At 46.0% G+C, this 25,949-nt stretch overlaps 1 protein-coding gene and 1 long non-coding RNA gene across 2 annotated transcripts in view; one reads left to right on the top strand and one right to left on the bottom strand.

The window, feature by feature from the left end:
• The window catches only part of LOC115111852 (lipoxygenase homology domain-containing protein 1-like), a 40,010-nt gene that overhangs the window by 9,661 nt on the left and 4,400 nt on the right, over positions 1-25,949 (top strand). Inside the window, exons 8-38 of the mRNA XM_065011700.1 lie at positions 23-146; positions 611-720; positions 885-1,025; positions 1,140-1,275; positions 1,660-1,820; positions 2,027-2,113; positions 2,264-2,399; positions 2,488-2,642; positions 2,824-2,984; positions 3,172-3,248; positions 3,553-3,749; positions 4,337-4,529; positions 4,834-4,994; positions 8,590-8,757; positions 8,834-8,975; positions 9,105-9,256; positions 10,257-10,390; positions 14,697-14,845; positions 15,017-15,121; positions 15,321-15,449; positions 15,573-15,737; positions 16,027-16,208; positions 17,896-18,012; positions 18,279-18,441; positions 18,542-18,696; positions 20,987-21,199; positions 21,355-21,472; positions 21,565-21,773; positions 21,990-22,175; positions 22,361-22,488; positions 23,670-23,787. Coding sequence (XP_064867772.1) covers positions 23-146; positions 611-720; positions 885-1,025; positions 1,140-1,275; positions 1,660-1,820; positions 2,027-2,113; positions 2,264-2,399; positions 2,488-2,642; positions 2,824-2,984; positions 3,172-3,248; positions 3,553-3,749; positions 4,337-4,529; positions 4,834-4,994; positions 8,590-8,757; positions 8,834-8,975; positions 9,105-9,256; positions 10,257-10,390; positions 14,697-14,845; positions 15,017-15,121; positions 15,321-15,449; positions 15,573-15,737; positions 16,027-16,208; positions 17,896-18,012; positions 18,279-18,441; positions 18,542-18,696; positions 20,987-21,199; positions 21,355-21,472; positions 21,565-21,773; positions 21,990-22,175; positions 22,361-22,488; positions 23,670-23,787 — 4,572 coding nt within the window. The remainder of the gene's footprint in view (positions 1-22; positions 147-610; positions 721-884; positions 1,026-1,139; positions 1,276-1,659; positions 1,821-2,026; positions 2,114-2,263; positions 2,400-2,487; positions 2,643-2,823; positions 2,985-3,171; positions 3,249-3,552; positions 3,750-4,336; positions 4,530-4,833; positions 4,995-8,589; positions 8,758-8,833; positions 8,976-9,104; positions 9,257-10,256; positions 10,391-14,696; positions 14,846-15,016; positions 15,122-15,320; positions 15,450-15,572; positions 15,738-16,026; positions 16,209-17,895; positions 18,013-18,278; positions 18,442-18,541; positions 18,697-20,986; positions 21,200-21,354; positions 21,473-21,564; positions 21,774-21,989; positions 22,176-22,360; positions 22,489-23,669; positions 23,788-25,949) is intronic.
• LOC135565319 (uncharacterized) lies at positions 18,827-23,011 on the bottom strand. Its single transcript, XR_010461513.1, has 3 exons — positions 22,916-23,011; positions 22,261-22,465; positions 18,827-20,480 (listed from the first exon to the last, which is right to left on the bottom strand). It is a non-coding gene; the product is annotated as an uncharacterized LOC135565319 (long non-coding RNA).

Genomic DNA, 25,949 nt, shown 5'->3' with positions numbered 1-25,949 from the left:
GCCCCTGGTCCTGTCCCTGCAGGTGCTCCTGGATGACATGGGAAACAAGTCTCTGTATGAGTTCCCCATCAACCGCTGGTTCGCCATCGATGAGGATGATGGGAAGATTCAGAGGGACATCCTAGTTGGAGGCAGTGAGCCCACAGGTGGGGAAAGACCAGACAACACTGTATATGACCCCCGAAACAGCAAAAAGACACATTACACTATTACATTACAGTATATTCAGTATTCGGTTCATTAAGCAGATATTCTTATACATAGATTTACTTTAAGTAACAAGTAAGTAAAAGGGGGCTGAGCAGCAACAACAAAAAAGAAAGTATCATATGCAAATTCCTCTGGCTATAGGAGGTGCATGTAGACATTCACAGTGCAGTTGTCTCCATATTTAGTGCAGTGACGTCTGCAATGATGAATTATTTCAAAAAGGAAACGAACAGTAAATGTACAATATCTCAGACCCTCCTGACATTCATTCTAGTTTCCACACTATCAATGTTTTGATTTGGTTCATTTTCCTGTTCACTCCTCTCTGAGTGGGTGTTCTGAAGCAGAGACGTGAGTTGGCAGAGTGTCTGATTAGCTGACACGTAACTGTACCCGCCAGGTATTGTGTACCACGTCCAGGTGGTGACAGGGAAGGTCCGAGGAGCTGGCACCAACTCCAACATCCACATGCTGATGCACGGCACCAAGGGCCTGAAGAACAGCGGCAAGGTACAGTCATACATCAAGTAGCATGTCATTTTTAGAATGAATTGCATTTCCCTAGTCTAACGTGGCTACTTCCCTCCTTTTCGTCATTCATATTCATTAGAAGTCATAGGTGAAAGCAACGTGGTGTTTGTCTGTATAGTGATTGTACACAGTCTCTTCCACAGATCTTCCTGCAGGGGGGTAAGTTTGAGCGTGGTCTGACGGACATCTTTAACGTGGAGATATCTGCCCTCCTCAGCCCCCTCAGCCGAGTCACCATCGGCCACGACAATGGAGGAGTCAGCGCTGGCTGGTACTGCGAGAAGGTGCGAGTACACACATACACACGCACACACACACACTAATATAAATAAATTACTTCCCAATCTATTTCCAGTCAACATATGACAGTGAGTCTCTTGTGCGTGTTTATGTTCCAGATAGTGGTGTTCTGCCCGTTCACAGGGATTGAGCAGACCTTCCCTTGCAGTAAATGGCTGGATGAGAGTGAAGGTGACGGACTGATAGAGAGAGAGCTCTATGAGATGGTCTCACTAAGGCAGAGGAAACAGAAGAGTAAGCCACATTACTTGAATTCTCATTACCTCTCGGATGTAATATCTTTAATTCTCTCGCCTAGCTATTCTTAAACATTTTATCCCATTCCATGTGTAATAGATAGAAAAAAAAGCTGCTTATGGTACTGTATGTCTCGGAGAATCTGAGTAGGGTGCTCCAGGGACGCAAATATACAGAGTTCCAATTTCCATTCTCATATCAGTGGAATGTAAATATCGTATAACTTTTGTTTCTAACATGGAAACCGTTAAAATTCTGACTCTCAAACTGAGTTTGCTAAACAAATTCTATATAATCTGTATCTGTGGTTTGAGGTGTTTTTCCAGAGTGTGTGTCTGTTGAGTTTGGAGAATACTTCTCAGTTTGTCTGGTCCTCTTCAGAGCACCCCTGGTCTCTGTGGATCTGGACGTCAGATCTCCCTGGAGCAGGAACAGACGCATCCGTTTACTTCCAGATCTATGGGGAGAAGGGCAAGTCAGACGAGATGAGACTGGACAACAAAGCAGACAACTTTGAACAGGGCCAGCTGGATAAGTTCATGGTGTGTATGATGTATTTAGGATAGATGGATGGACTGACAGATGGGTGGACTAAAAAGACAGACAGACAGAATGACAGGCAGGCAGAAGGACAGACCGACAGAATGGCAGAAAGAAAGACAGACAGACAGACATACTGATTAATCGTTACTCAGATTCATTCCTGAGTAACGATGGATGTGTACTGTTCTTGTTATTCAACACACAGGTTGAGCTACCTGACTTGGGGAAGCTTACAAAATGTCGCATCTGGCATGAAAAGAGAAGCCCTTTTGCAGGGTGGCATTTGAGCAAGGTGAGCAAATGAAAACATTAAGAAAAAAAATCCACAAATAAGCTTGAGGTTCAGATTCTCTCTGTCTCACACCCTATATAATGCACTACATTTGGCAAGAGCAGATGTGATAAGAGATTTGCCCTGTTGACTCTCTTGGTGTTTCCGCAGGCATCTCTGATGAAAACTTTGACAAAGGAGAAGTTTAAGTTCCCCTGTGAGCGCTGGCTGGATACTAACGAGGATGACAACGAGTTAGTTAGAGAGCTGCCTGCCACTGGAAACCTGATTGCTGAACCCCTGCCCTGTAAGGTCACAAAGGATCATCTACTGCATTGTTTCACCCTATGCAAACATACTAGCGTTGTTAAGTGAATGCTGTTGTGTTGTTGTAGTGATAAAGTACCGTGTGACTGTGTGCACGGGGAAGTTTGGCGGCAGCGGGACGGACGCCACTGTCTTCCTCAATCTGATTGGTGACCTGGGGGACACAGGCGAACGTACGCTGGTCAACTGCAAAAACAACGTCAACAAGTTTGAGAAAGGCAACGTGAGTCCAGGAGACCCACGCTAGGCCTCTTGGAACATATCTAAGGATTGCACTATAGGCTGTTTACTCAAATGATAAATTAACAGGATTTTCCACATACCTTAGCTGTAATCGATTCACCAAGGCAGTTTACATAAATGTCTTCCTCATAGATCTCTCTATCTCTCACTCTCTGATTCAGATGGATGAGTTCATTATTGAGGCGGTGTCAATCGGGCAGGTGCGGCGTGTGCGTATCGGGCACAACGGGCGGGGCGGAGGTTGTGGCTGGTACTTGGAGAAAGTGATGGTCAGGGAAGAGGGACAGGCTGAGTCTCAGGTTGTAGAGTTCCCCTGCGGCAGGTGAGACATGGAACAGATGACTTAGCCAGGTATCTCCTAGGACAGGTATGGAATGTATGTAACATCTATGACCTTGGGGAAGATGATTGAAAAGGTGCCAGGTGATCAGAGAATAGGGTCAGGTTGCGATAACAGCAGGTTATTTGGGTAAGAGTTAAGACGGCCATGTTTTCCTTTACCATCTCAGGTGGCTAGATCGGAATGAGGATGACGGACAGATTGTTCGGGAGTTGGTGCCATTTTCAGACGGCCAGCGTCTTTACAGTAAGTGTTTGTGTGAAAACATATTCATATTTTTGTCATTTAGCAGGCACTTTTATCCAAAGCGACTTACAATGGTGAGTGCATACACTTTTGTCTTTTTTTCCCCTGTGGGAATTGAACCCACAACGCTGTTTTTGCAAGCGCCATGCTCTACTAGCTGAGCCACACGAGAGCTGCGAACTCACTGAGAAGTTTGTTGAAGTTGTTGTACGGAGACCACATTACTGTATTTACTACATTTGTTTCACCTGCCACGTGAGTGAATAAACACACCTGAACTACAACTTGTAGTTCTGCCTTTCAGATGTTAGCTATCATGTGTCGGTGAAGACAGGCAGCGTCAGTGGAGGCAGCTCGAACTCCACCGTTTTTGTGAAGCTGTATGGGGAGAAGGGAGACACCAGTAAGATGATGCTGGTGGTCTCTGACAACAACCTGCGCAACTACTTTGAGGTGGGCCGGGTGGATGTGTTCACTGTGGAGACGTTTGACATTGGACAGGTACAGTAACAGTAGAATTCTTGGTTTTAGTGTTAGAGGCTACTAGAAGTGGACGGTATCCAGATATACTGTTTCTGTACCATACTGGGGTATACGGTATTAACGAATGTGCACACAAGGGGCGCTACCCCCCTCCTCCCAAAAACAAAAATTGAAGGAAACGGGGATCTTGATCCAGGAGGGGATTGAATAGCTCTGCTGTAACCAAGAAGCTTGACCTTGACATCTAGCCACTTAGCTAGCAAGTTAGCAAACCAAATGCATAGCTGGAACCCTGAGAATAATATTATTTATTTAGATAACATTTATTTTTAAGGTGTTGAAAACCATACCCTCGATAAACGGTATGTCGCCCAAGCCTAGAGGCGATGCCTTTATTTCTGCCAAAGTGTAATCTCTCAAAAATGAAAGATGTATATTCACAAGCATTGTATACTTTATTCATAAAAGGCTGAATCCTTAAGATACATGCACATAAGTCAGACTTTCATTAAAATCATGTATTGATGTTAACCTGAGATGCATACAAAATAGAATATTTGGTTAATATGAGTAGAAAAATAAATGTTTGTTTTTTTGTACACCAGATCAGCCGTCTGATGATTGGCCACAACAACGAGGGGATGAATGCTGGTTGGTTCCTGGACAGTGTCCAGATCATGGTGCCGGCCAGTGGGAGTCAGTACATGTTCCCCAGCCACCGCTGGCTCTGTAAGGACGAGGCAGACGGCAAGACCGAGGTGGTGATCTACCCTAGCGAGATCCTGGACATTAAACAATGTAAACACACCTATTACAATACACCCTCATACACACCCAATTAATTATAAACAGACACACACCTATAGATGTTTCCTGCTTTATTTTTTATATACTGTACAGGGAATCCAATCAATCTCTCAGGCTATCCACACAGATATGGAAAATTGAACTAACTTGAATCCAAAGATTTTGATTGGGGCGCAGAGAGGCCCAATATATATATATTTTTGCCTCTATGCGCCTCAATCAAAATCTTTGATTGATATATATATAAGTTGTGTTCTTCTGTAATATCATTATTTTGTTTAATCTTGTTTTGCAGTGATAAACTATGAGATAACAGTGGTGACAGGTGATGTGAGCTTTGCTGGAACCAACGCTAATGTTTTCATCCAGATCTACGGTGGTAAGGGCAAGACAGAGGTCGTCAATCTGGCCAGCAGGTCCAACAACTATGAGAGAGCAACTACTGAGATATTCAAGGTCATTATTGTCATATTTCATGTCAATACTTTTTTTCTGAGAATCTATTTGAGACAAACTGACATTATTCAATAGCATACAATATCGTTATAGACACAGTAATATTAGAAACGGGTAAGTAAATGGTTTGAAAATATGAATAACACCAAAGAAGCCATGAGAAAACTATTTTTAATCAGTCATAGAAATAAAAGCGCTGAAAACAAATTGGTTCTCTATTTAAAAAGATGGAGAACAAGCTATGTAGGAAAAATCTTGGAGTTTTGGTGCAGGTACAGCCAACTAGCGCAGAAATTATATTGTGATATTGTCAAAACGATCTGATATATCGTCAAATAATATCCTGATATGTAGCCGTTTAGATTTTTTCCCCCATTACTAGTATGATCTCACATGGTACTGTTCGGTACATTTTAGGGTACATGTGCAAAAAAAATAGTATAATGGTACATTTGTGTATCCAAACATTTGAATATAAAAGCTACAATCATCACACCCCCAACGTACTGTGAAGGTACATTACTGTTTCCCAGGGTACAAACTTATTTTGTGTACCTTCACCTCTTGATGGTATTGATGTAACGCTCGTCTGAAAAAGAGGGAGTGGACCAAAGCGCGGTACGTGTTCATGCTGTTTATTAAAATCTGAACACTAGAACAAAATAACAGAGCAAAAACGACAACGACCAGTTCTGTTAGGTGCAGCAACACAAAACAGAAAACTACCCGCAACACAGGTGGGAAAAAGCTGCCCAAGTATGATTCTCAATCAGAGATAACGATAGACAGCTGCCTCTGATTGAGAACCACACCTGGCCGAACACAAGATAGAAAACATAGAAATAAAGAAACTAGAATGCCCACCCTAGTCACACCCGGGCCTAACCAAAATAGAGAATAAGGGCGTGACAGTACACTCCCCCCCCCAAAGGTGCGGACTCCGGCCGCAAAACCTGACTCTTTAGAGACTTACCCTTTGGGTCTAGACAGATGGACTGTCTGGCTGCGTACCATTGAGGATGGCTTTTGTGGAACATAGACTTGATCTGGGTGGGCCTCCTTTATGGCGGCGGCTCTGGTGCGGGACGTAGACCCCCTCCGCCTCTAGCTCCCCCCACTTTGGTGGCGCCTCTGGTGCAGGGACCCTTGCCACCGACCCCGGACTGGGCACCCTCGTTGCTGGGGGCCCCGAACTGGGCACCGTCGTTTCTGGAGGCTCCGGACTGGAGACCGTCGTTGCTGGAGGCTCTGTGCCATGACTGCTCGCTGGAGGCTCCGTGCCATGACTCCTCGCTGGAGGCTCCGTGCCATGACTCCTCGCTGGAAGCTCCATGCCATGACTCCTCGCTGGAGGCTTCGTGCCATGACTCCTCACTGGAGGCTTCGTGCCATGACTCCTCACTGGATGCTTCGTGCCATGACTCCTCACTGGAGGCTTCGTGCCATGGATCATCACTGGAGGCTTCGTACCATGGATCATCACTGGAGGCTTCTTGCCATGGATCATCACTGGAGGGAGGAGACGTATGGGCAGTCTGGTACGTGGAGCTGCCACAGGGCTCACAAGGCTAAGGAGACTTACAAGAGGATTAGTTCTGGGCACAGGCACAGGACTCACCAGGCTGGAGAGACATACAGGAGGCCCTGTCCTTGGCAGAGGCACCGGATACACTGGGCTGTGGAGGCGCACTGGAGGTCTCGAGCTAAGAGCCTGCACAACCCGTCCTGGCTGGATGGTGACTTTGGCCCGGCACGTGCAGGGCGCAGGCACAGGACGCACTGGGCTGTGCAGACGCACTGGAGACACAGTGCGCAGAGCCGGCACAGGATATCCTGGCCTGTAGAGACGTACTGGAGGTCTGGAGAGCAGGGCTGGCACAATCCGTACTGGCTGGATCCTCACCCTAGCCTGGCAGATGCGGGGAGCTGGGATGTAGCGCACCGGGCTAAGAATGCGTACTGGATACACCGTGCGCTCCACAGCATAACACGGTGCCTGACCAGTACGACGCTCCCTCCGGTAAGCATGGGGAGTTGGCTCAGGTCTCCAACCTTGCTCAGCCAATCTCCCCGTGTTCCCCCCCCCAAAAATGTTTTGGAGTGGCCTCCCGGTCTTTAGTGCCAGTCTTGTCCCTGTGTAATCCTTGGCCCTTTTACTAGCTGCCTCCGCCTTCCTTGCTGCTTCGACCTGTTCCCATGTCAGGCGATCTTTTCCGGCCAGGATTTCCTCCCATGTGTAGGATCCTTTGCCATCCAGGATGTCCTCCCATGTCCAGTCCTCCTTACCACGCTGCTTCGTCCTTTGGTGGTGGGTAGTTCTGTAACGCTCGTCTGAAGAAGAGGGAGTGGACCAAAGCGCAGCGTGGTACGTGTTCATGATGTTTATTAAAATCTGAACAAAATAACAAAGAGCAAAAACGACCAGTTCTGTCAGGTGCAGCAACACAAAACAGAAAACTAGGCGTCTCACAGTACGGACATTGCAATTTATTGCCCTGGCCACATCTGCAATCCTCATGCCTCCTTGCAGCATGCCTAAGGCACGTTCACGCAGATGAGCAGGGAACCTGGGCATCTTTCTTTTGGTGTTTTTCAGAGTCAGTAGAAAGGCCTCTTTGGTGTCCTAAGTTTTCATAACTGTGACCCTAATTGCCTAACGTCTGTTAGTGTCTTAACGGCCGTTCCACAGGTGCATGTTCATGAATTGTTTATGGTTCATTGATCAAGCATGGGAAACAGTGTTTAGACCCTTTACAATGAAGATCTGTGAAGTTATTTGGATTTTTATGAATTATCTTTGAAAGACAGGGTCCTGAAAAAGAAATGTTGATGTCCATAATTGTACCCCAGTTCATACTTCAGATACCTTCCAGTTCCTTTTTCAGGACCCTGTCTTTCAAAGATAATTCATAAAAATCCAAATAACTTCACAGATCTTCATTGTAAAGGGTCTAAACACTGTTTCCCATGCTTGATCAATGAACCATAAACAATTAATGAACATGCACAAATCACTCTGAGAGCCACCATCTGACCACTGACGCAATGTTGTCGTTCACGCTCATTTTTCAAAATAAAAACCTGAAACTATGTCTAGTGACTGTAGACACATTAGGGAAGCCATAGAAAAGGGAATCTGGTTGATATCCCTTTCAATGGTCAATAGGGATACATAGGAACGCAGAGGTTTCAAAATAAGAGTCACTTCCTGATTGGATTTTTCTCAGGCTTTTGCCTGCAATATCAGTTCTGTTATACGCACAGACAATATTTTTACAGTTTTGGAAACTTTAGAGTGTTTTCTATCCTAAGCTGTCATTTATATGCATATTCTAGCATCTGGTCCTGAGAAATAGCCCGTTTACTTTGGGAAAGTTATTTTTCAAAAAATGAAAATAGTGCCCCCTAGCCTTAAGAACAACTCTTAACCTTTTTTTCTGAGAGTGTACGGGATAAGCAAACCTGCAGTTACATGGCAAGGTTTTTTTGCTATAAAGGTCTAGCCATATTGGTGGAGGGTGGATACCGAGAAGTTACATTCTGAGAGGCCACAGTGTAACAAAGTCTGGCTTCTGTCCTGACAACTGTACTATAGATAGAAGCCAGCAACGTAGGAAAGATCTTCAAGGTGCGTATCGGCCATGATGAGGCGGGGATCGGCTCCGGCTGGTTCCTAGAGAAGGTATACGTCAAACACCTAATCATGGGCATGGTGACCAAGGCGAAGAAAAAGGATGACAAGAAGAAGAAGAAGAAAAAGAAGGTAAATAAAATCTTTTTTCAGTTTCCTGTACTTTGTAATATCAGACTTTCTCAATAACGCTCTATTCTATTCTCAGGAGGCGGAGGAGGAGACAGAGGAAGTGATGCAGGAGATAGTGCAGACATATGTGTTCCCCTGCTCCCGCTGGCTGAGCCGGGGGGAGGAGGACGGGGAGCTGGTGGTGGAACTGCTTCCTGAGGATACAGACCAGCTGGAAGGTACTGGAGAGGGGAGAGGAGAGAAGAGGATACATTTTTTGTTGTTTTGCAGCAAGTAGACAAATAATACAGTCACAACTTATGGATCAAACTAAGTCTGACTTACCTATCCTATGTATTGTCTGACAGAGAACACCTATGAAGTGTGCGTCTTCACCGGGGACATGCTGGGGGCTGGGACTGACGCCAATGTCTACATCAATATTTATGGGGAGAACGGGGACACAGGGGAGCGCCTCCTCAGGAAGTCAGGCAACCTCAATAAATTTGAGTCAGGGCAGGTGAGAGAGGAGTCACACTACATGGGGAGAAAATGAACACTTACAGGGAACCAATTGGTCTTACAGGAAAACAATGGGTCTTACAGGAAAACAATGTGTCCATTGAAGTTAAGCGGTGCTTTACTTAGCAAACACTGGTCTACAAAGTATACTGTAGCTGGTATGGGGAGACCGGACTTTAGCCTAGTTCTGCATGATTCCAGGTATTCTTGTAGCTTGGGTACCTGACTTTGTGTGCATTCTGCAATGCTACAATGTTGCTTTAATAAACTGTCACCCAGGCAAGTGCTCTTGTACGTGGAATGCCCACAATGCCCTCATTAGCTTTACATATCCCTTGGGAAATCAATAATCAGACCCTCACTAGACACAAAACACATATTCAGCAATATGAGCTTCCATGCAGGCTGTTGCTCTGAGTGTTTCTCTAGGATTACATTAGGTCCATTAGGCCATCTGTGACTAAGAGGAGCTGGAAGTAGTCGCCAAAGTCACTGAACCTGTCACCCTGTCTGTCGCTACATTGACAAACCTGATAGCGTGCATCCTCTTATTCAAAGTAGCGTAGGTATATGTTTACTAATCACTAAATGTGAACCAGTGAATTATTGAGCTTAAGTTTTGGCTCTTTGGAGCAAGGAGAAGTACACGTCCACAAACAATGTGTTTTATTTATTGCATCAGCCTAGAGAGGGACCTCTTGTCATGAATCAGTGACACACTTTTATAAGACCTTTTTACCAAATGAGTAGATAGTGTGCTATGTGGGAAATATGAGACCGTTTTGAGACTCTTTCTATGGAAGATGGCAGACTTTTATTCAAAACGGCTGTTTTGGCACCTCTAATCATCTGGTGTATACATGTTACAAACCCCTTCTTACTAAAACAGTACAAGGACAGCTGAAGAACCCTTTATGGTTCTAGGTAGCAAAAAAAATCAGTTGCAAGAGTAAAGAATCCCCAAAAGTCTCTCTGTCAATGTTGCTGTTGTCATACAGGAGGATGTGTTCACCATAACAGCCATTGAGCTGGGCCCCCTGCGGAAGCTACGCATTCGTCAGGACAACGCAGCGTCTTACTCCTCTTGGTACCTGGATCGCGTGGAGATAGTGGACACCAAGGATGACACCACGTAAGTCACTTTTGGGTGCATGCTAATAGTCTGAGGAGAGGAGGCTACTTTAAACTATTGAGATTCACCCAGACAGGAGTCACTTCCTCTCGTTCATTCCATATTGTAGCTACACTCACAAATGATCTTATCACTATCCTAGATATGACAGAATACTCACTCTCATGGTTGAACATAAAGTGTATCTGTGTGCAACAACAAAGTGTGTGACTGAATATGGTTCTCTTCCAAATAATAGTTTGGTGTCTCACTATGGGAATTTGCTCGATAGCTAATTCAATACAGAAGAATCCAATCACACAACTTCTGTCACAGACAGACAGGTCAAGTGGACAATGAGCCCCTCCCTCATAAGTGGCCACGCGCCCGCCCTCTGGTCATTCTCACTCTCTTACTTGCGAAGATCACTACGCTCTCTATGCTCTCCTGAGTGCCACTTGATCCCTGTCTTCCTGCTTAATGTTTTCAGGTGAGCCGTAAAGGTAAACGCTACTGAATGTAGGACGTCAGCTCTAGTCTTTGTGTTGAGTAATGACCCGAAGGAAAGTTTTTGCTTCGAGTAGAATTAGTCTCTGGTTGTAGCTAGTGTCACACGGCTAGCTACTGAAGCTAGCTCACGCCGCAAGTCAAGCTAACCACCATTAGATCTTCCTACCTGCCCAGATGGCATCGGGGCGCCAGAGGAGAGGCGGTCCCCGGCAGGACCCCTGACACACCCTTCCCCGGCCTCGTGGTGACACGAAGGCCCCTGAAAGACGGGAGCCGGCACCGGAATTGGAGTCGGTACCTCTTGGGCATTGTGGACAACACCCAAGGGGACTCCACACCCTCCTCCCACTTTGCCCTTTGAGGCTGCTTCACCCAGTCTCAAAGGGCAAAGTGGGAGGAGGGTGTGGAGTCCCCTTGGGTGTTGTCCACAATGCCCAAGAGGTACCGACTCCAATTCCGGTGCCGGCTCCCGTCTTTCAGGGGCCTTCGTGTCACCACGGTGGCCTACCCCCTGAAGAAGAAAACGCTGCGGCTAGAGATCTCCTCACTCCTGGACAAGGGTGCCATCCGCATGATCGAGACATCAGAACGGCTAGGTGGGCTCTACTCCAATTATTTTGCGGTCCCAAAAAGAGACGAAGGGTTGCAAGCGATTCTGGACATCCGCAATCTCGATGGGTACTTGAAGGTACTGAGGTTCTACATGCTGTCCCCAGCCCACGTGTTGCAGGCCGTGTCCAGGGACCGGTGGTTTGTGACGCTGCACCTGAGGGTTGCGTACTTCCATGTTCCTGTTCACCCAGCTCATTGGGAGTACCTCCGATTCACTTTCAAAGGGACGGCTTATGAATTCATGGTTACCTGGCATCCTGAATGTGTCAGCAGATATGCTCTTGAGGGAGTGCCCGCCACCTTGGGGCTGGGGCCTACATCCCCAGGTGGTGCAGCACCTGTGGGACTAGATCGGGAGGGCGCAGGAGGACCTGTTTGCCTCCCTGGACAATGCACACTCCATGTTAGATCCACCAGGGCCTCTGAGCTTGGATGTTCTGGCTCACGATTGGCCAGGGCTGGAGCTTTAGGCATTCCCCCTTTTCCCCTGATCCAGGCTGTGCTGGACAGGACCAGGATGGCTGAGCATCGTCTGCTGCTGGTGGCTCCATAGTTGCCCAGACAACCCTGGTTTAGCCTTCTTCTGTCCTTGTTGTCAGTGACACCTTGGCAACTGCCCTTGAGACCCGACCTGCTGTTTCAGTCCGGGGAACTCTGTGGCATCCGAGACCGCACCGCCTCAGTCTGTGGGCTTGGCCGCTGAACGGCACCAATGGTCCATGTTAGGACTACAGGAGGGCGTAATGAACACCATGCAGAGGGTACAGGCTACAACCGCGGCATACCAGTTGCGCTGGCGGTTGTTCTGCTCTTGGTGCACTGGTATTGAGGTTTTGCCCGAGTCATGCGTGGTGCAGTATGTCCTCCAATACCTGCTGTCTCGCTTGGATGAGGGCTTGGCAGCCTCTACACTGAAGGGTATTTGGTCGCTATACCTGCCTGCCATGTGGGATGGATGGACAGGCTTATTGGGGTGCCATCCCTTGACCTCCAGGTTTATGAAGGGGGTTCGCTCCCTCAAACACCTCTCTATGAAGGTGGCTTTCTTGGTAGCGATTACTTCCATGAAGAAGGTGGGAGGAGTATATCTCTCCACCCAACCCTTCAGTCTTTCCAACGGTTCTGTCAGACAGGCATGTGAACATCCCTTTTATCCTGTCTGCTTACGACCCCCCGGCAGTGGCGGGGGAGTCTGGGCCTTCCTCCGGCATGTTGTGCCCTGTGCGGGCACTGGCTGCCTATGCGGAGCGGACACGGTCAGTGAGAACAACAGGCCAGCTCTTTGTCTACTATGGTGAGCGAGCCCTGTGGGCTGGGCTATCAAAGCAGAGGCTCTCTCACTGAATCGTGGACACAATTACGTCAGCATACTGCTTGGCTGGCAGGCCAGTGCTGGGATCTGTTGTGGCACATTCAACACAAGGTGTGGCTGCGTCCTGGGCTCTACTGAGAGGAGTGCCCCGCGCTGACTTCTGTGCTGTGGCCAGCTGGGCTTCCTCTTGCACCTTTGCTAGGTACTTTCGGGTAAATGTGGCACCTCCCTCAGCAGTTGGTTCAGCGGTCCTGGGCGTCGCCTCCCCTTCCAGGGACTGTGCCGGGATCCCCTTTCCACATTGACGGCCCCTGCGTCTCGGTCCCGCGATGGGTGGCCAGGTCCTTCTACCACCGATTAAGTCTGGTACAGATATAACAATATATCGGAGTCATCCAATATAGTGAAACATAACAAAGGTTACGTATGTAACCACGGTTATGTGAGCTATATGGATCACTCAAATCATCTACGGTGCTGAGGCGCCTCAAAAATTATGTTACGTGTGTCGCGGCCATGGGGTCTATATATAGGGGCGGACCCCAGCCGTGACACAGGTCTTCACGGGAGTAAATCTGTAAATCCTCACCTTGGATGTACCCTCCGCTGCGGAATGATACCAATATATTGGAGTGATCCATATATTTCACATAACCGCGGTTACATACGTAACCTTCGTCTCTTCCCATCAAAACAGTCCCTCTTAGCGTCGCTGCCCCCATAGGCACAGGCATTACAATATTGAGCTTGGCCACTTCCCGCCTGTAGACATCGATACGCCTGTTTTTCTTATCTGGCGAAGATGCTCTGCTCAGGGCGTTGGAGAGCCTTGAGCCTAGTGCTTCCTCGTCCCCTTCTTCCTTGTCGGGGAAGAGACGGCTAATGCTGTAGCCATTTTTCTCATCTAAAACGAGCTGCTAGGTCGTCAAACAGCAGCTGAAGGTCTGCGGGGAAACAATCCATTACCTCTGCCCAGAAGTGATGGAATTGGGGTTGTGGGGCCGCCTCCTTGCTGTGAGGGGTCTCGTGGAGGGCCTGCTCTGTGTAGTCTCCATTTGAGGCCGGTTCTCGGCCACTCCCTACAATGCACGCAGGACTCAGGTTCATCCCCAAGCAGTCGATACGCGAGGAGTGTGTATCCTTGGCTACTATCATGTCCCCACATGGGCACAGGTGTGTGGGTGCTGGGGCAGGAGCCCTGCTCGGTTCACCCTGTGAAGCGGTTGCGGGTTCCTTGCCACGAGAAGAACACAAAGGTTGTGTACTCGGGCAAATCATAAGCTAGCTAGCGTACGCCTCGTGGTTAATAGCCTAGCTAGTTAGCACAATGTTAGCCAAAGAAAAGTGTTGTGCAACATAGTCCTTTGGCGAACAAAGAGCCTGTCTTGACCGTCCAGCTGTGAAGCGTGGTCGGTCGTTCTAGTCAAGGCTAAGAGTAAATGTAGGTTGAACTTAACCAGAGAGAAAGCTGAAAATTAAACTGTCTGAGCAGATAGGAAGAGCTAGTTGTGGTTAGCTAGCCGGGTTAGCTAAGCCTTGCGGCGTGCTTTAAACAAGTCTCAGTAGCTAGCCATGTGATGCTAGCTACAACCGAGCAGATTCAAACAGTTAAACAGCAAGACAGGGATCAAGTCGTGCTGAGGAGAGCTTAGAGAGTGTAGTGATCTTCACAAGGAAGAGAGTGAGAATGACCAGAGGGCGGGCGCGTGGCCACTTATAATCAGAGAGGGGCTCCCCTCATTGGCCAATCGACCTCTGTCTGTGAGAGATGTTGTGTGATTGGATTCTTCCGTAGGGAATTCGCTATGAAGCGAATTTCCATAAGAGACACCTCACTCTATTATCATAGAACTGGAGTTACGCAGGTAATGTTAAGTATCTGTCTTGACACAGGTACTACTTCCCATGTAACCGTTGGCTGGCGGTGGATGAGGATGATGGACAGATCGCCAGGGAGCTGGTGCCCGTGGATGAGGCCTTCATGAAGAGGGACGATGATGAGGAGGGGACAGGTGCAGCTACCCTGGGGCTTGAGCAGAAAGGTAAGAGCCTCGACCAGTGTGGGTGTTTTTGCTGTTGACAACTCCTCAGTGGTTAACTTGAAAGTTGTTTTGATGATTCATATTATCAGTGTCTATAATAACTTTAATAACAGTATTATGAACAGTCAATAACAGATCGCTCTCTTGTTATGTTTGCTTGTTTTCTTACAGCTATGTCTACAACTCTAGCCCTGAAAATAAAGACAGGAGAGAAGAAACATGCTGGAACGGATGCCAATGTTTTTGCTATCATTTATGGAGAAAAAGATGATACAGGTGCTATGAAATACAGTACAAGCTCCATTATAGTGGCATTATAATGTGGGCCAGTGTTATTATTATTATTTTTCATCTTCATTTTTGGGGGGAAAGGGGGGGGGGGGGTTATAGCTTATTTAAATTCATATTTCAAAATGTAAACATGTTTGTGAACTACTAATATTCCTATCCCTAAACTCATGACTGTCTATTCCAGGGATAATCAACCTGAAGGCGTGTAAGACCCATAAGAACAAGTTTGAGCAGGGCATGGTGGATGAATTCACTGTGGAGGCTGTGGACCTGGGAGAGCTGGAAAAGCTACGCATCGGCCATGACAACTCAGGTGAGATCACGGGTTCATCCTTCCACTCATATCCACCAATTAACAAAGTTGAAAAGAATACAAACATCCCCATTCTATGAAACTCCTGACCTCATGACCACTGTGTCTGTGTCTGGTGCCAAGGTGGCTCTCCTGGTTGGTTTCTGGACTGGGTAGAGATCGACGCCCCCTCTCAGGGCCAGAGACTCCGTTTCCCATGTGGCCGTTGGCTAGATAATGGAGAGGATGATGGGGCCATAGTGAGAGACCTGTACCCCAACGAGCTCCAGACTGAACTCTACATGCCATGTAAGTCATGCTCTTTAACATTTAAACAGGTATGGAGTATGATACTATGTTTTTACAACACTTTCCAATGATCCTTACAATGTACTCTGCTGTCAAGAACTGTTTGCTTGGGTGTGCAGCCTGTTGTTCCAGTGCCAAGCACTAACTAACCTACAGTATTCAACTAATCTACTGTTCACCAGGAGGAGATGAATAAGCCCTATGCTCTGTAGCTGTGACACTTTAGGACTGGGGTCAGTGACTACTGATCTGTCATAGTGACATCAAACCATCTCATTTCGCTTTTCAGTTGTCCCCTATGAGATCAAGATGTATACAAGTGATGTGTTTGGTGCTGGGACAGATGCAGACGTGTTTATAGTTCTTTACGGCTGGAAGGGCCTCTGCACCCAGCAGAAACACCTGTGTGTCAACAAGCGGGAGAGAAGGCTGTTCTTCGAAAGAGGAGCTGAGGATATGTTTATCGTGGAGGTGTGTATGACTGTTCCTGTCTTAAACCATACAAATGATATACTTTTACATTTGAGAAGATAAGTGTTTACATACAGTATATGCCAAGACTACAGCATGAAATGTAAAAGTGGATGGCATTTAATCTAATGTGCTGTATGATATCCAGTACCAGTCAAAAGTTTGGATACACCTACTCATTCAAGGGTTTTTCTTTATTTTTACTATTTTCTACATTGTAGAATAATAGTGAAGACATCAGAACTATGAAATAACACATATGGAATCATGTAGTAACCAAAAAAGTGTTAAACGAATCAACATAGATTTTAGATTCTTCAAAGTAGCCACCCTTTTCTGTGATGACAGCTTTGCGCGCGCTTGGCATTCTCTCAACCAGCTTCACCTGGAATGCTTTTTCAACAGTCTTGAAGGAGCTGAGCACTTGTTGGCTGCTTTTCCTTCCCTCTGCAGTACAACTCATTCCAAACCATCTCAATTGGGTTGAGGTCGGGTGATTGTGAAGGCCAGGTCATCTGATGCAGCACTCCATCACTCTCCTTCTTGGTCAAATAGCCCTTACACAGCCTGGAGGTGTGTTGGGTCATTGTCCTGTTGATGATGATAGTCCCATTGATCGCAAACCAGATGTGATGGCGTATTACTGCAGAATGCTGTGGTAGCCATGCTGGTTAAGTGTGCCTTCAATTCTAAATAAATCGCAGACAGTGTCATTAGCAAAGCACCCCTACATCATCACACAGCCTTCTCCATGCTTCACGGTGGGAACCATACATGCGGAGATCATCCGTTCACCTACTCTGCCTCTCACAAAGACACTACGGTTGGAACCAAAAATCTCACATTTGGACTCATCAGCCCAAAGGACATATTTCCACCAGGTCTAACATCCATTGCTCGTGTTTCTTGGCCCAAGAAAGTATCTTATTGTTATTGGTGTCCTTTAGTAGTGGTATCTTTGCAGCAGTTCAACTATGAAGGCCAGATTCACTTAGTTTTCTCTGAATAGTTGATGTTGAGATGTCTGTTACTTGAATTATTTATTTGGGATGCAATTTCTGAGGCTGGTAACTCTAATGAACTTATCTTCTGCAGCAGAGGTAACTCTGGCTCTTCCAGTGGCGGTCCTCGTGAGAGCCAGTTAGCGCTTGATGTTTTTTGCGGCTGGACTTGAAGAAACTTCAAGAAAAGTTCTTGAGATTTTCCACATTGACTGGCCTTAAAGTCTTAAAGCAATGATGGACTGTTGTTTCTCTTTACTTATTTGAGCTGTTCTTGCCATAATATGGACTTGGTCTTTTACCAAATAGGGTAATCTTCTGTATACCACCCCTACCTTGTCAAAACAACACTGATTGGCTCAAACGCATTAAGAAGGAAATAAATTCCACATTAACTTTTAATACGGCACACCTGTTAATTGAAATGCATTCCAGGTGACTACCTCATGAAGCTGGTTGAGAGAATGCCAATTGTGTGCAAAGTTGTCGTCAAGGCAAAGGGTGGCTACTTTGATATGAAATATCTTATGATTTGTTTAACACTATTTTGGATACTACATTATTCCATATGTGTTATTTCATAGTTTTGATGTCTTCACTATTATTCTGCAATGTTGAAAATAAAGAAAAACCCTTGAATGAGTAGGTGTGTCCAAACTTTTGACTGGTACTGTATGTTCCTGTAGTTGGAGGATGTGGGTGATGTAATTGAGAAGATCCGTATTGGACACGACAATAGCGGCACCAACCCTGGCTGGCACCTTGACAGAGTGGAGATCAGACGCCTACTCAGGAAGGGAAAGGTACTGAAGAACTGCGTCTCATTCCTTCTCCCCTGTCCTCATTCACTCATGAATGGGCTATGTCTTATTTAAAAAACGTTGTCCCCTTCACCCTGTTCACTCTCTCTGCTTCTCATCTCTGAGATGACAGAAGAGTGAGGTTTGAGCAATAGCATCACCTACAGTAATCTTTACCCCATTGTGTTAATCTATTCAGTCGAATCAGATAATCAAAGTATAATTCATTAAACTAATCAAAAACCCTTCCAACATGGCTGCTCCCTCAGGGTTCGGAGACGACCATCTTACCGTGTGAGCGCTGGTTGGCCAAGTCAGAGGACGATGGGGAGACGGTGAGAGAGCTCGTTCCCTCTGATATTATCACAGAGAAACTGCTGAAGGAAGGAAAACTGAAACACACAGAGATGGAGGTGGAGGATGCCCTTGAAAGTAGGTCCCTAGCTTCCTATACATGGTCATATGAGAGATATCCTCCCTCCTGTTCTGTTACATTGAATTGACATTAATGACTGCCTTTAATGTTCTCCAGCTCACACCTATAAGGTGTCTGTGAGAACGGGTGACATGTACGGAGGAGGGACCGACGCCAAAGTGTTTCTCACCATCTACGGAGACCTGGGAGACACGGGGGAACGCAAACTCAGCAAGTCTGAGAGCAACAGAAACAAGTTTGAAAGAGGGGCGGTATGTGTTATTATTTGGTAACACTTTACCACTTTAAGTTGCAAAGATACCATATATACTGAACAAAAATATGAACGCAACATGTAAAGTGTTGGACCCATGTTTCATGAGAAATAAAAGATCCCAGAAGTTTTCCAAATGCACAAAAAGCTTATTTATCTCAAATGTTGTGCACAAATTTGTTTACATCCCTGTTAGTGAGCCAAGATAATCTGTTCCTAGGCCGTCATTGAAAATAAGAATTTGTTCTTAACTGACTTGCCTAGTTAAATAAAGGTAAAATAAATAAATATCAAGGAGCTGATTAAACAGCATGATCATTACACAGGTGCACCTTGTGCTGGGGACAATAAAAGGCCACTCAGAAATGTGCAGTTTTGTCACACAACACGATGCAACAGATGTGTCAAGTTTTGGGGGAGTCTGCAATTGGCATGGTGACTGCAGGAACGTCCACCAGAGCTGTTGCCAGATAATTGAATGTTCATTTCTCTACCATAAGCCGCCTCCAATGTCATTTTAGAGAATTTGGCAGTACGTCCAACTGGCCTCACAACCGCAGATCACGTGTAACCACGTCAGTCAGCCCAGGACCTCCACATCCGGCTTCTTCACCTGCATTATCGTCTGAGACCAGTCACCCGGACAGCTGATGAAACTGGGGGTTTGCACAACCAAAGAATTTCTGCACAAACTGTCAGAAACCGTCTCAGGGAAGCTCATCTCTGCGCTTGTTGGGCTCACCAGAGGCTTGACCTGACTGCAGTTCAGCATCATAACCGATTTCAGTGGGAAAATGGTCACCTTTGATGGCCACTGGTACGCTAGAGAAGTATGCTCTTCACGGATGAATCCCGGTTTCAACTGTACGAGGTAGATGTCAAACAGCATGTACAGAATTCCTGGAAGCCGAAAATGTCCCAGTTCTTCCATGGCCTGCATACTTACGAGACATTTCGCACGTTGAGCATGTTTGGGATGCTCTGGATCGACGTGTACGACAGTGTGTTCCAGTTCCCAACAATATCCAGCAACTTCGCTCAGCCATTAAAGAGGAGGGGGGCAACATTCCGAAGCCCACTATCAACAGCCCGATCAACTCTATGTGAAGGAGATGCATAAAGCAAATGATGGTCTCACCAGATACTGACTGGTTTCCTGATCCACGCCCCTACCTTTTTTTGAAGATATCTGTAACCAACAAATGCATATCTTTATTTCCAGTCAGTTGAAATCCATAGATTAGGGTGTAATTCATGTATTTAAATTGATTGATTTCATTATGTCGACTGTAACTCAGTAAAATCTTAGAAATGGTTGCATGTTCCGTTTATATTTTTGTTCGGTGTAGTTTACCATGTAGTTCCATGGGATAATAACACTGTCTATGAATCAAATCAAATCAAATGTATTTATATAGCCCTTCGTACATCAGCTGATATCTGAAAGTGCTGTACAGAAACCCAGCCTAAAACCCCAAACAGCAAGCAATGCAGGTGTAGAAGCACGGTGGCTAGGAAAAACTCCCTAGAAAGGCCAAAACCTAGGAAGAAACCTAGAGAGGAACCAGGCTATGTGGGGTGGCCAGTCCTCTTCTGGCTGTGCCAGGTGGAGATTATAACAGAACATGGCCAAGATGTTCAAATGTTCATAAATGACCAGCATGGTCCAATAATAATAGGCAGAACAGTTGAAACTGGAGCAGCAGCACGGCCAGGTGGACTGGGGACAGCAAGGAGTCATCATGTCAGGTAGTCCTGAGGCATGGTCCTAGGGCTCAGGTCCTCCGAGAGAGAGAAAGAAAGAGAGAATTAGAGAGAGCACACTTAAATTCACACAGGACACCGAATAGGACAGGAGAAGTACTCCAGATATAACAAACTGACCCTAGCTCCCGACACATAAACTACTGCAGCATAAATACTGGAGGCTGAGACAGGAGGGGTCAGGAGACACTGTGGCCCCATCTGAGGACACCCCCGGACCTTGCCAATCAGGAAGGCTATAACCCCACCCACTTTGCCAAAGCACAGCCCCCACACCACTAGAGGGATATCTTCAAACACCAACTTACCATCCTGAGGCAAGGCTGAGTATAGCCCACAAAGATCTCCGCCACGGCACAACCCAAGGGGGGGGGGGGGGGTGCCAACCCTAGGGGTAACTAATTAATGTAATGGAGGACTGGTCCCCGATTCCCTCAATCCTCTCTGAGTCCATCGTAGTCACTAAGAGCAGACCGGTTAATTTGACTTCACTGCATGGGGTCCTTTCTTCTTCTCTCTCCCAGGTGGATAAGTTCTCCATCGAGGCGGTGGATCTTGGCCAGGTGTTCAAGATCCGTATTCGCCACGACAACTCCGAATTTATGGGGACAGACTGGTACCTGGACCAGGTAGAGGTGATGGACATGGAAACAGAGGAGGTATATATGTTCCTGTGTGAGCGTTGGCTTTCCAAGAAGAAGGAGGACAAACGCATCGAGAGAACCTTCTACATCAAGGTAACAGTAATAGGGTTTATATTACAGATTTTTTCACAGGCGGAATGAAAGCTCCCCCCAAAGCAATATCCAGAGCTTCTGGCATTGTTCTAGTCTCATCAGAACTGTTGGCATCATTGTGATGTTCTTTAGTGGATTGTTTTGGCACTTCCCAGGATTATGAGGGTGAGAGGAATGTTGATCCAAACAAGAAGAGCACCCAGGCCAAGACAGGGCTGGACAGGAATGCAAACAAGAAGAAGAAGAAAAAGGCGGTCGTAGAGGAAGGTCCAGGTAAGCGAGCACATTGTTTGCAACGTTGCTTCATTAAACTCTGGGAGCATGTAAACACTGTGTGGGTGTTCTCTTTCCTTCCTGCTGGCCAGTCATCCCCTACCACTTCACTGTGTCTACTGCTATGGACCCTGACGCCAGCACCACAGCCAGGGTTTATGTCATCGTTATGGGACCCAATGACATTGAGACGGAGCGTCTGTGGCTGGACCTGCCTGAGGGGAAGAAGAGCTTCGCCGCAGGGACCATGGAGAACTTCCAGTGTTACGGAACTGACGTGGGAGAGATCAAGAGGGTGGAGGTAAGGATGAAGACGCTACTCACTAGGCTTGTCATGCTAGAATGGAAGCTGTTCATTACCCATGTAGGGTTAGGATTAAGCTAAGAATAAGGCTGATATTTGGATATTTGATTTTAATAGGTTACCAGCTTTTGTGGTTGCCTCTACCTCTCTCTCTTCCTCGCTTCCTATATTTATCTCTTTCTCTCCCTCTTGCTCTTTCTCTCCCCCCTCCAGCTGGGTCATAATGGGGCAACCCCAGAGAGCTGCTGGTTGGTGGACGAGCTGTCGGTTGCTGTGCCGACCAAAGGCATCAAGTACATCTTCCAGTGTAAGTGCTGGTTAGCCAAGGACAGAGGCGACGGTCTCACCGGCAGACTGTTCAACGTACTAGATGCCAACAGTATCAATATTGTCCGGAAGGTAAGTTTGTTGGGACAATAACACACTGAATACCACTATGTGACAGAGAGGTGTTTTCAATGTGATTGGATGTTTATATACATACCTGTGCTTGGGATGCTCCTTCGTGGCGAGGGCTTCCTTGAAATAGATTCTGCTATCTCAATGGGGCTTAAATACAGGACACATGTATGTTTCCCCTCCAGATCATCTATGTGGCCACGGTCATCACAGGCGACACCCAGGATGCAGGGACGGACACCAACATCTTCCTGTCTGTGTTTGGAGCCAATGGGAGCACAGAGGAGATGCTGCTGCCCAAGCATGAGGACAGGTAAACATCACACTGTCATTCAATAGAGTGACTCTAGTGTTGACTGGGTTGACTTGTATAGGGCTGTACCAACATTAGGGGGCCAACATCGGGGGATGTCCATGTGATGATATTATGGGGTACCCTACCCTAGCCTGTTAAACTCTGAACAGTTGCTTTGGGCCATGTACTGGGCCGGCAAGTTTTTTCACCGGCCATAAATAATACGCTATGGTCATATTCATGGAGTATGCAATGTAGGTCAAGTCACCAAAAGTGCAAACATTTAGTATACATGGAAAGGGTACACCCTGGTAGTCATTGGAAAGCAATGCATATGCTTCTCCATCCACATTTCCTTGTATGCATCCTCCACATGCGCCGTTGATCTAGCTCATCGTTTACAATAGGAAACGTGAATGGGAAAATATGTTTTAAGGTTCCTCACCTGTCTTACTTCAACAACACAAACTTGAAAGCCTTAATTGCTAAGGTCATTTTAAGATGTCAGGCTTGAAAATCCGTTCAGCCATTTTAGCAGAGTGACTCACTACCCAAACTAGACGCAACTGGTTTCAGGTGGCCAAGAGACGTCATGTGATCTCCTACTGCGATCTAGTGGACGAATTTGGAATCAGACAGGGGGTGTATTTACAGCAAAGATGGATAGAGACTTCAGCTGTCTCATATGTATATCATTCCTATAAGACGATAAATGAAGGCATGGCACGTTGCACAAGCCCTGCACTTTTAAAATGGCTGTGTTCCTATGGGAGTTTGCGCATGTTTCGAGGCCAAAAGAACTGACAAATGTATATTCTTTATATAAAAAAAATACTTCTGGAACAGTAATTGGTGACATGTTTTATTTCAAACCTAGACTTTCAAATCTCTTATTCTCCAACATGGGAACAATTGGGGGGCCCTGTACAAAAAAACTGTACATTTCAGTAATTCTTTTGTCACATTGTTTCTGACACTTTTATAAGAATCCCACAGTCCTTACCTTTCTAACAGTATGTGTTTGTAGGACTTATAGATTTGAAACTGAAATGTACTTTGTGAGGGTAGTATACAGTATTATGCGTCATTTAGAAAATGCCACCAGAGGGGTTCAGAGTTTAAGAGGCAATTTTTTCGTGGCCACGATTATTCGAACCATTGGATCCCTTGTACTTATCTAGCCATGTCTTCCTCCACAGGTTTGAGAGAGGTCAAGAGGACACGTTTAACCTGGAGATAGATGACATCGCTCCTCTGAAGAAGATCAGGGTTCGCATCGACGGCTCTGGGAGTCGCCCTGACTGGTTCCTCGACAGGGTTGGCACTCAAACTTACCGTGCTCATAGGGGCCGATTCAGACTTAGGAAATGTACGTCTTTCCTATACGTGCCTTTCCTACTCACTTCTCAGTATTTCGTATTAACACCTTATTCAGTCTTGTATCGCACTCTGCAGCTGTGGCTACCTTGCGCGCTCTGAATAAATTACATTCAACTGCTGAAAACCCTCCCACTTGCTGGTCAACAGAATTTCTCGTGGAATTTTCATCTAATAGGGTTTTCAGTACATTTATCGTAAGCCATCCCTTTAAATACGGTGTACCTTTTAGTTTGAATTTTGTCAACAGACTAGAATATATTGAGAGAACGGGTTCAGAATATTAGGGATCAATGAAAGAAAGCCATCTAAATGTATGCTTATTCATCTCCGTTTCAGCACCAATTCATAGATTTAAAAAATACTCTGGTCTTGTTGATCATTTAGGTTTAGGAAAGTATTTATGAATCATAAAAAAAAACTGGTTTGTAGAGCCTTTTAAGCACAAAAGAAAGAAAACGGTGGTTTGCCACATTCAGTTCTTCAACCCATGATAATGTTGGAAGTTTAGTGTACATAGAATTATAATAGGGGAAATAGTGTAAAATAGTAGGCTAGACCATCATCTATTGCCTGCACTAACCATTAATGCGCCAATGGGTCAGGCTCAAACTGTTACGGCTTGGTCTGCGCTCCACTCCATAACGATTTAATTAGCCTACATGTAATCCTCAGCAAATGAAGGTAAACGAAACAATGTAATTAAATGGAATGATAATGTAGGCTAAAGCCTACCAACTGAAGGGAACCAACAGTAAATGGGTTGTTGAATATGTGTGGTTATTAGGACTACTGACAGTGGATCATATTTAACATGATAGAAATAGGAAACAGAGAAAGTCGGGGTAGCCTATAATTAAGACATTTGAGAGTGCCCATCCCTGCAAGTTAAAAGGCTGTACAATTTAAATTCTGCATAATGACACAACATTTCATAAACTTTACTGTGGGAAAGTTGATATGTTGCAATGCTTCAGTTTGCTGCCATATGACTGGTTGCACATTTGTCTCCTCCAGCGATTATACGGTCAAATCAATCAATCAAATATATTTATAAAGCCCTTTTTACATCAGCAGATGTCACAAAGTGCTTATACAGAAACCCAGCCTAAAACCCCAAACAGGAAGCAATGCAGATGTAGAATCAGAAAAACTCACTGGAAAGGTTGGAATCTAGGAAGAAACCTAGAGAGGAACCATGCTCTGAAGGGTGGCCAGTCCTCTTCTGGCTGTGCGGGTAGCGATTATATGAGTACTTGGCCATTAAGGCCAGATCGTTCTTCAAGATGTCCAAACGTTCATAGATGACCAGCATGGTCAAATAATAATCACAGTGGTTGTAGAGGGTGCAACAAATAGATGTAAAACAAGTGTAATTTTTTACAATTCCCTTATCCAAACAGATTACTCATTTACCTGGCTCTTATTAAGTTGTAATGCAGAATGGTTCGATTCCTTTTTTATTAACCCTTTTCTCTCCCCAATTTCATGGTGTCCAATTGGTAATTACAGTCTTGTCCCATCGCTGCAACTCCTGTACAGACTCGGGAGACGATCAAGAGCCGTGCATCCTCCGAAATACGACCCAGCCATGCCGCACTGCTTCTTGACACAATGCCCGCTTAACCCGAAAGCCAGCCGCACCAATATGTCAGAGAAAACACCACACACCTGGCAACCGTGTCAGCCCGCCACAGAAGTCCCGGCCAGCCAAACCCTCCCCTAACTCGGACGATGCTGGGCCAATTGTACGCCGCCCCATGGGTCTCCCGTCGCGGCCAGCTGGACTCGAACCAGGATCTCTAGTGGCACAGCTAGCACTGTGATGCGGTGCCTTAGACCACTGCGCCACTCAGGAGGCCCTCTGAATGGTTGGATTTCTATTTGGAAAAACAAAGTAGAATGCTTTTTGGAATGTTCGTTTTTTTTTTCGTTAGACCTTGTTCATGGTTTCCTCACTCGTAAAGGTGGTGGAATTATTAGGGAAATTAAGACAAGGTCAGAAGGCATATCCGTAGACCAGCGTTTCCCAAACTCGGTCCTGGGGGCCTCAAGGTGTGCACGTTTTGTTTTTTGTCCTAGTACTACACAGCTGATTGAAA

Source organism: Oncorhynchus nerka, linkage group LG27 (genome assembly GCF_034236695.1).
Source record: "Oncorhynchus nerka isolate Pitt River linkage group LG27, Oner_Uvic_2.0, whole genome shotgun sequence".
NCBI classification, from domain to species: Eukaryota; Metazoa; Chordata; class Actinopteri; order Salmoniformes; family Salmonidae; genus Oncorhynchus; species Oncorhynchus nerka.
Note: the sequence above shows the minus strand (reverse complement) of the source record. Positions and strands in the feature narration are given on the sequence as shown.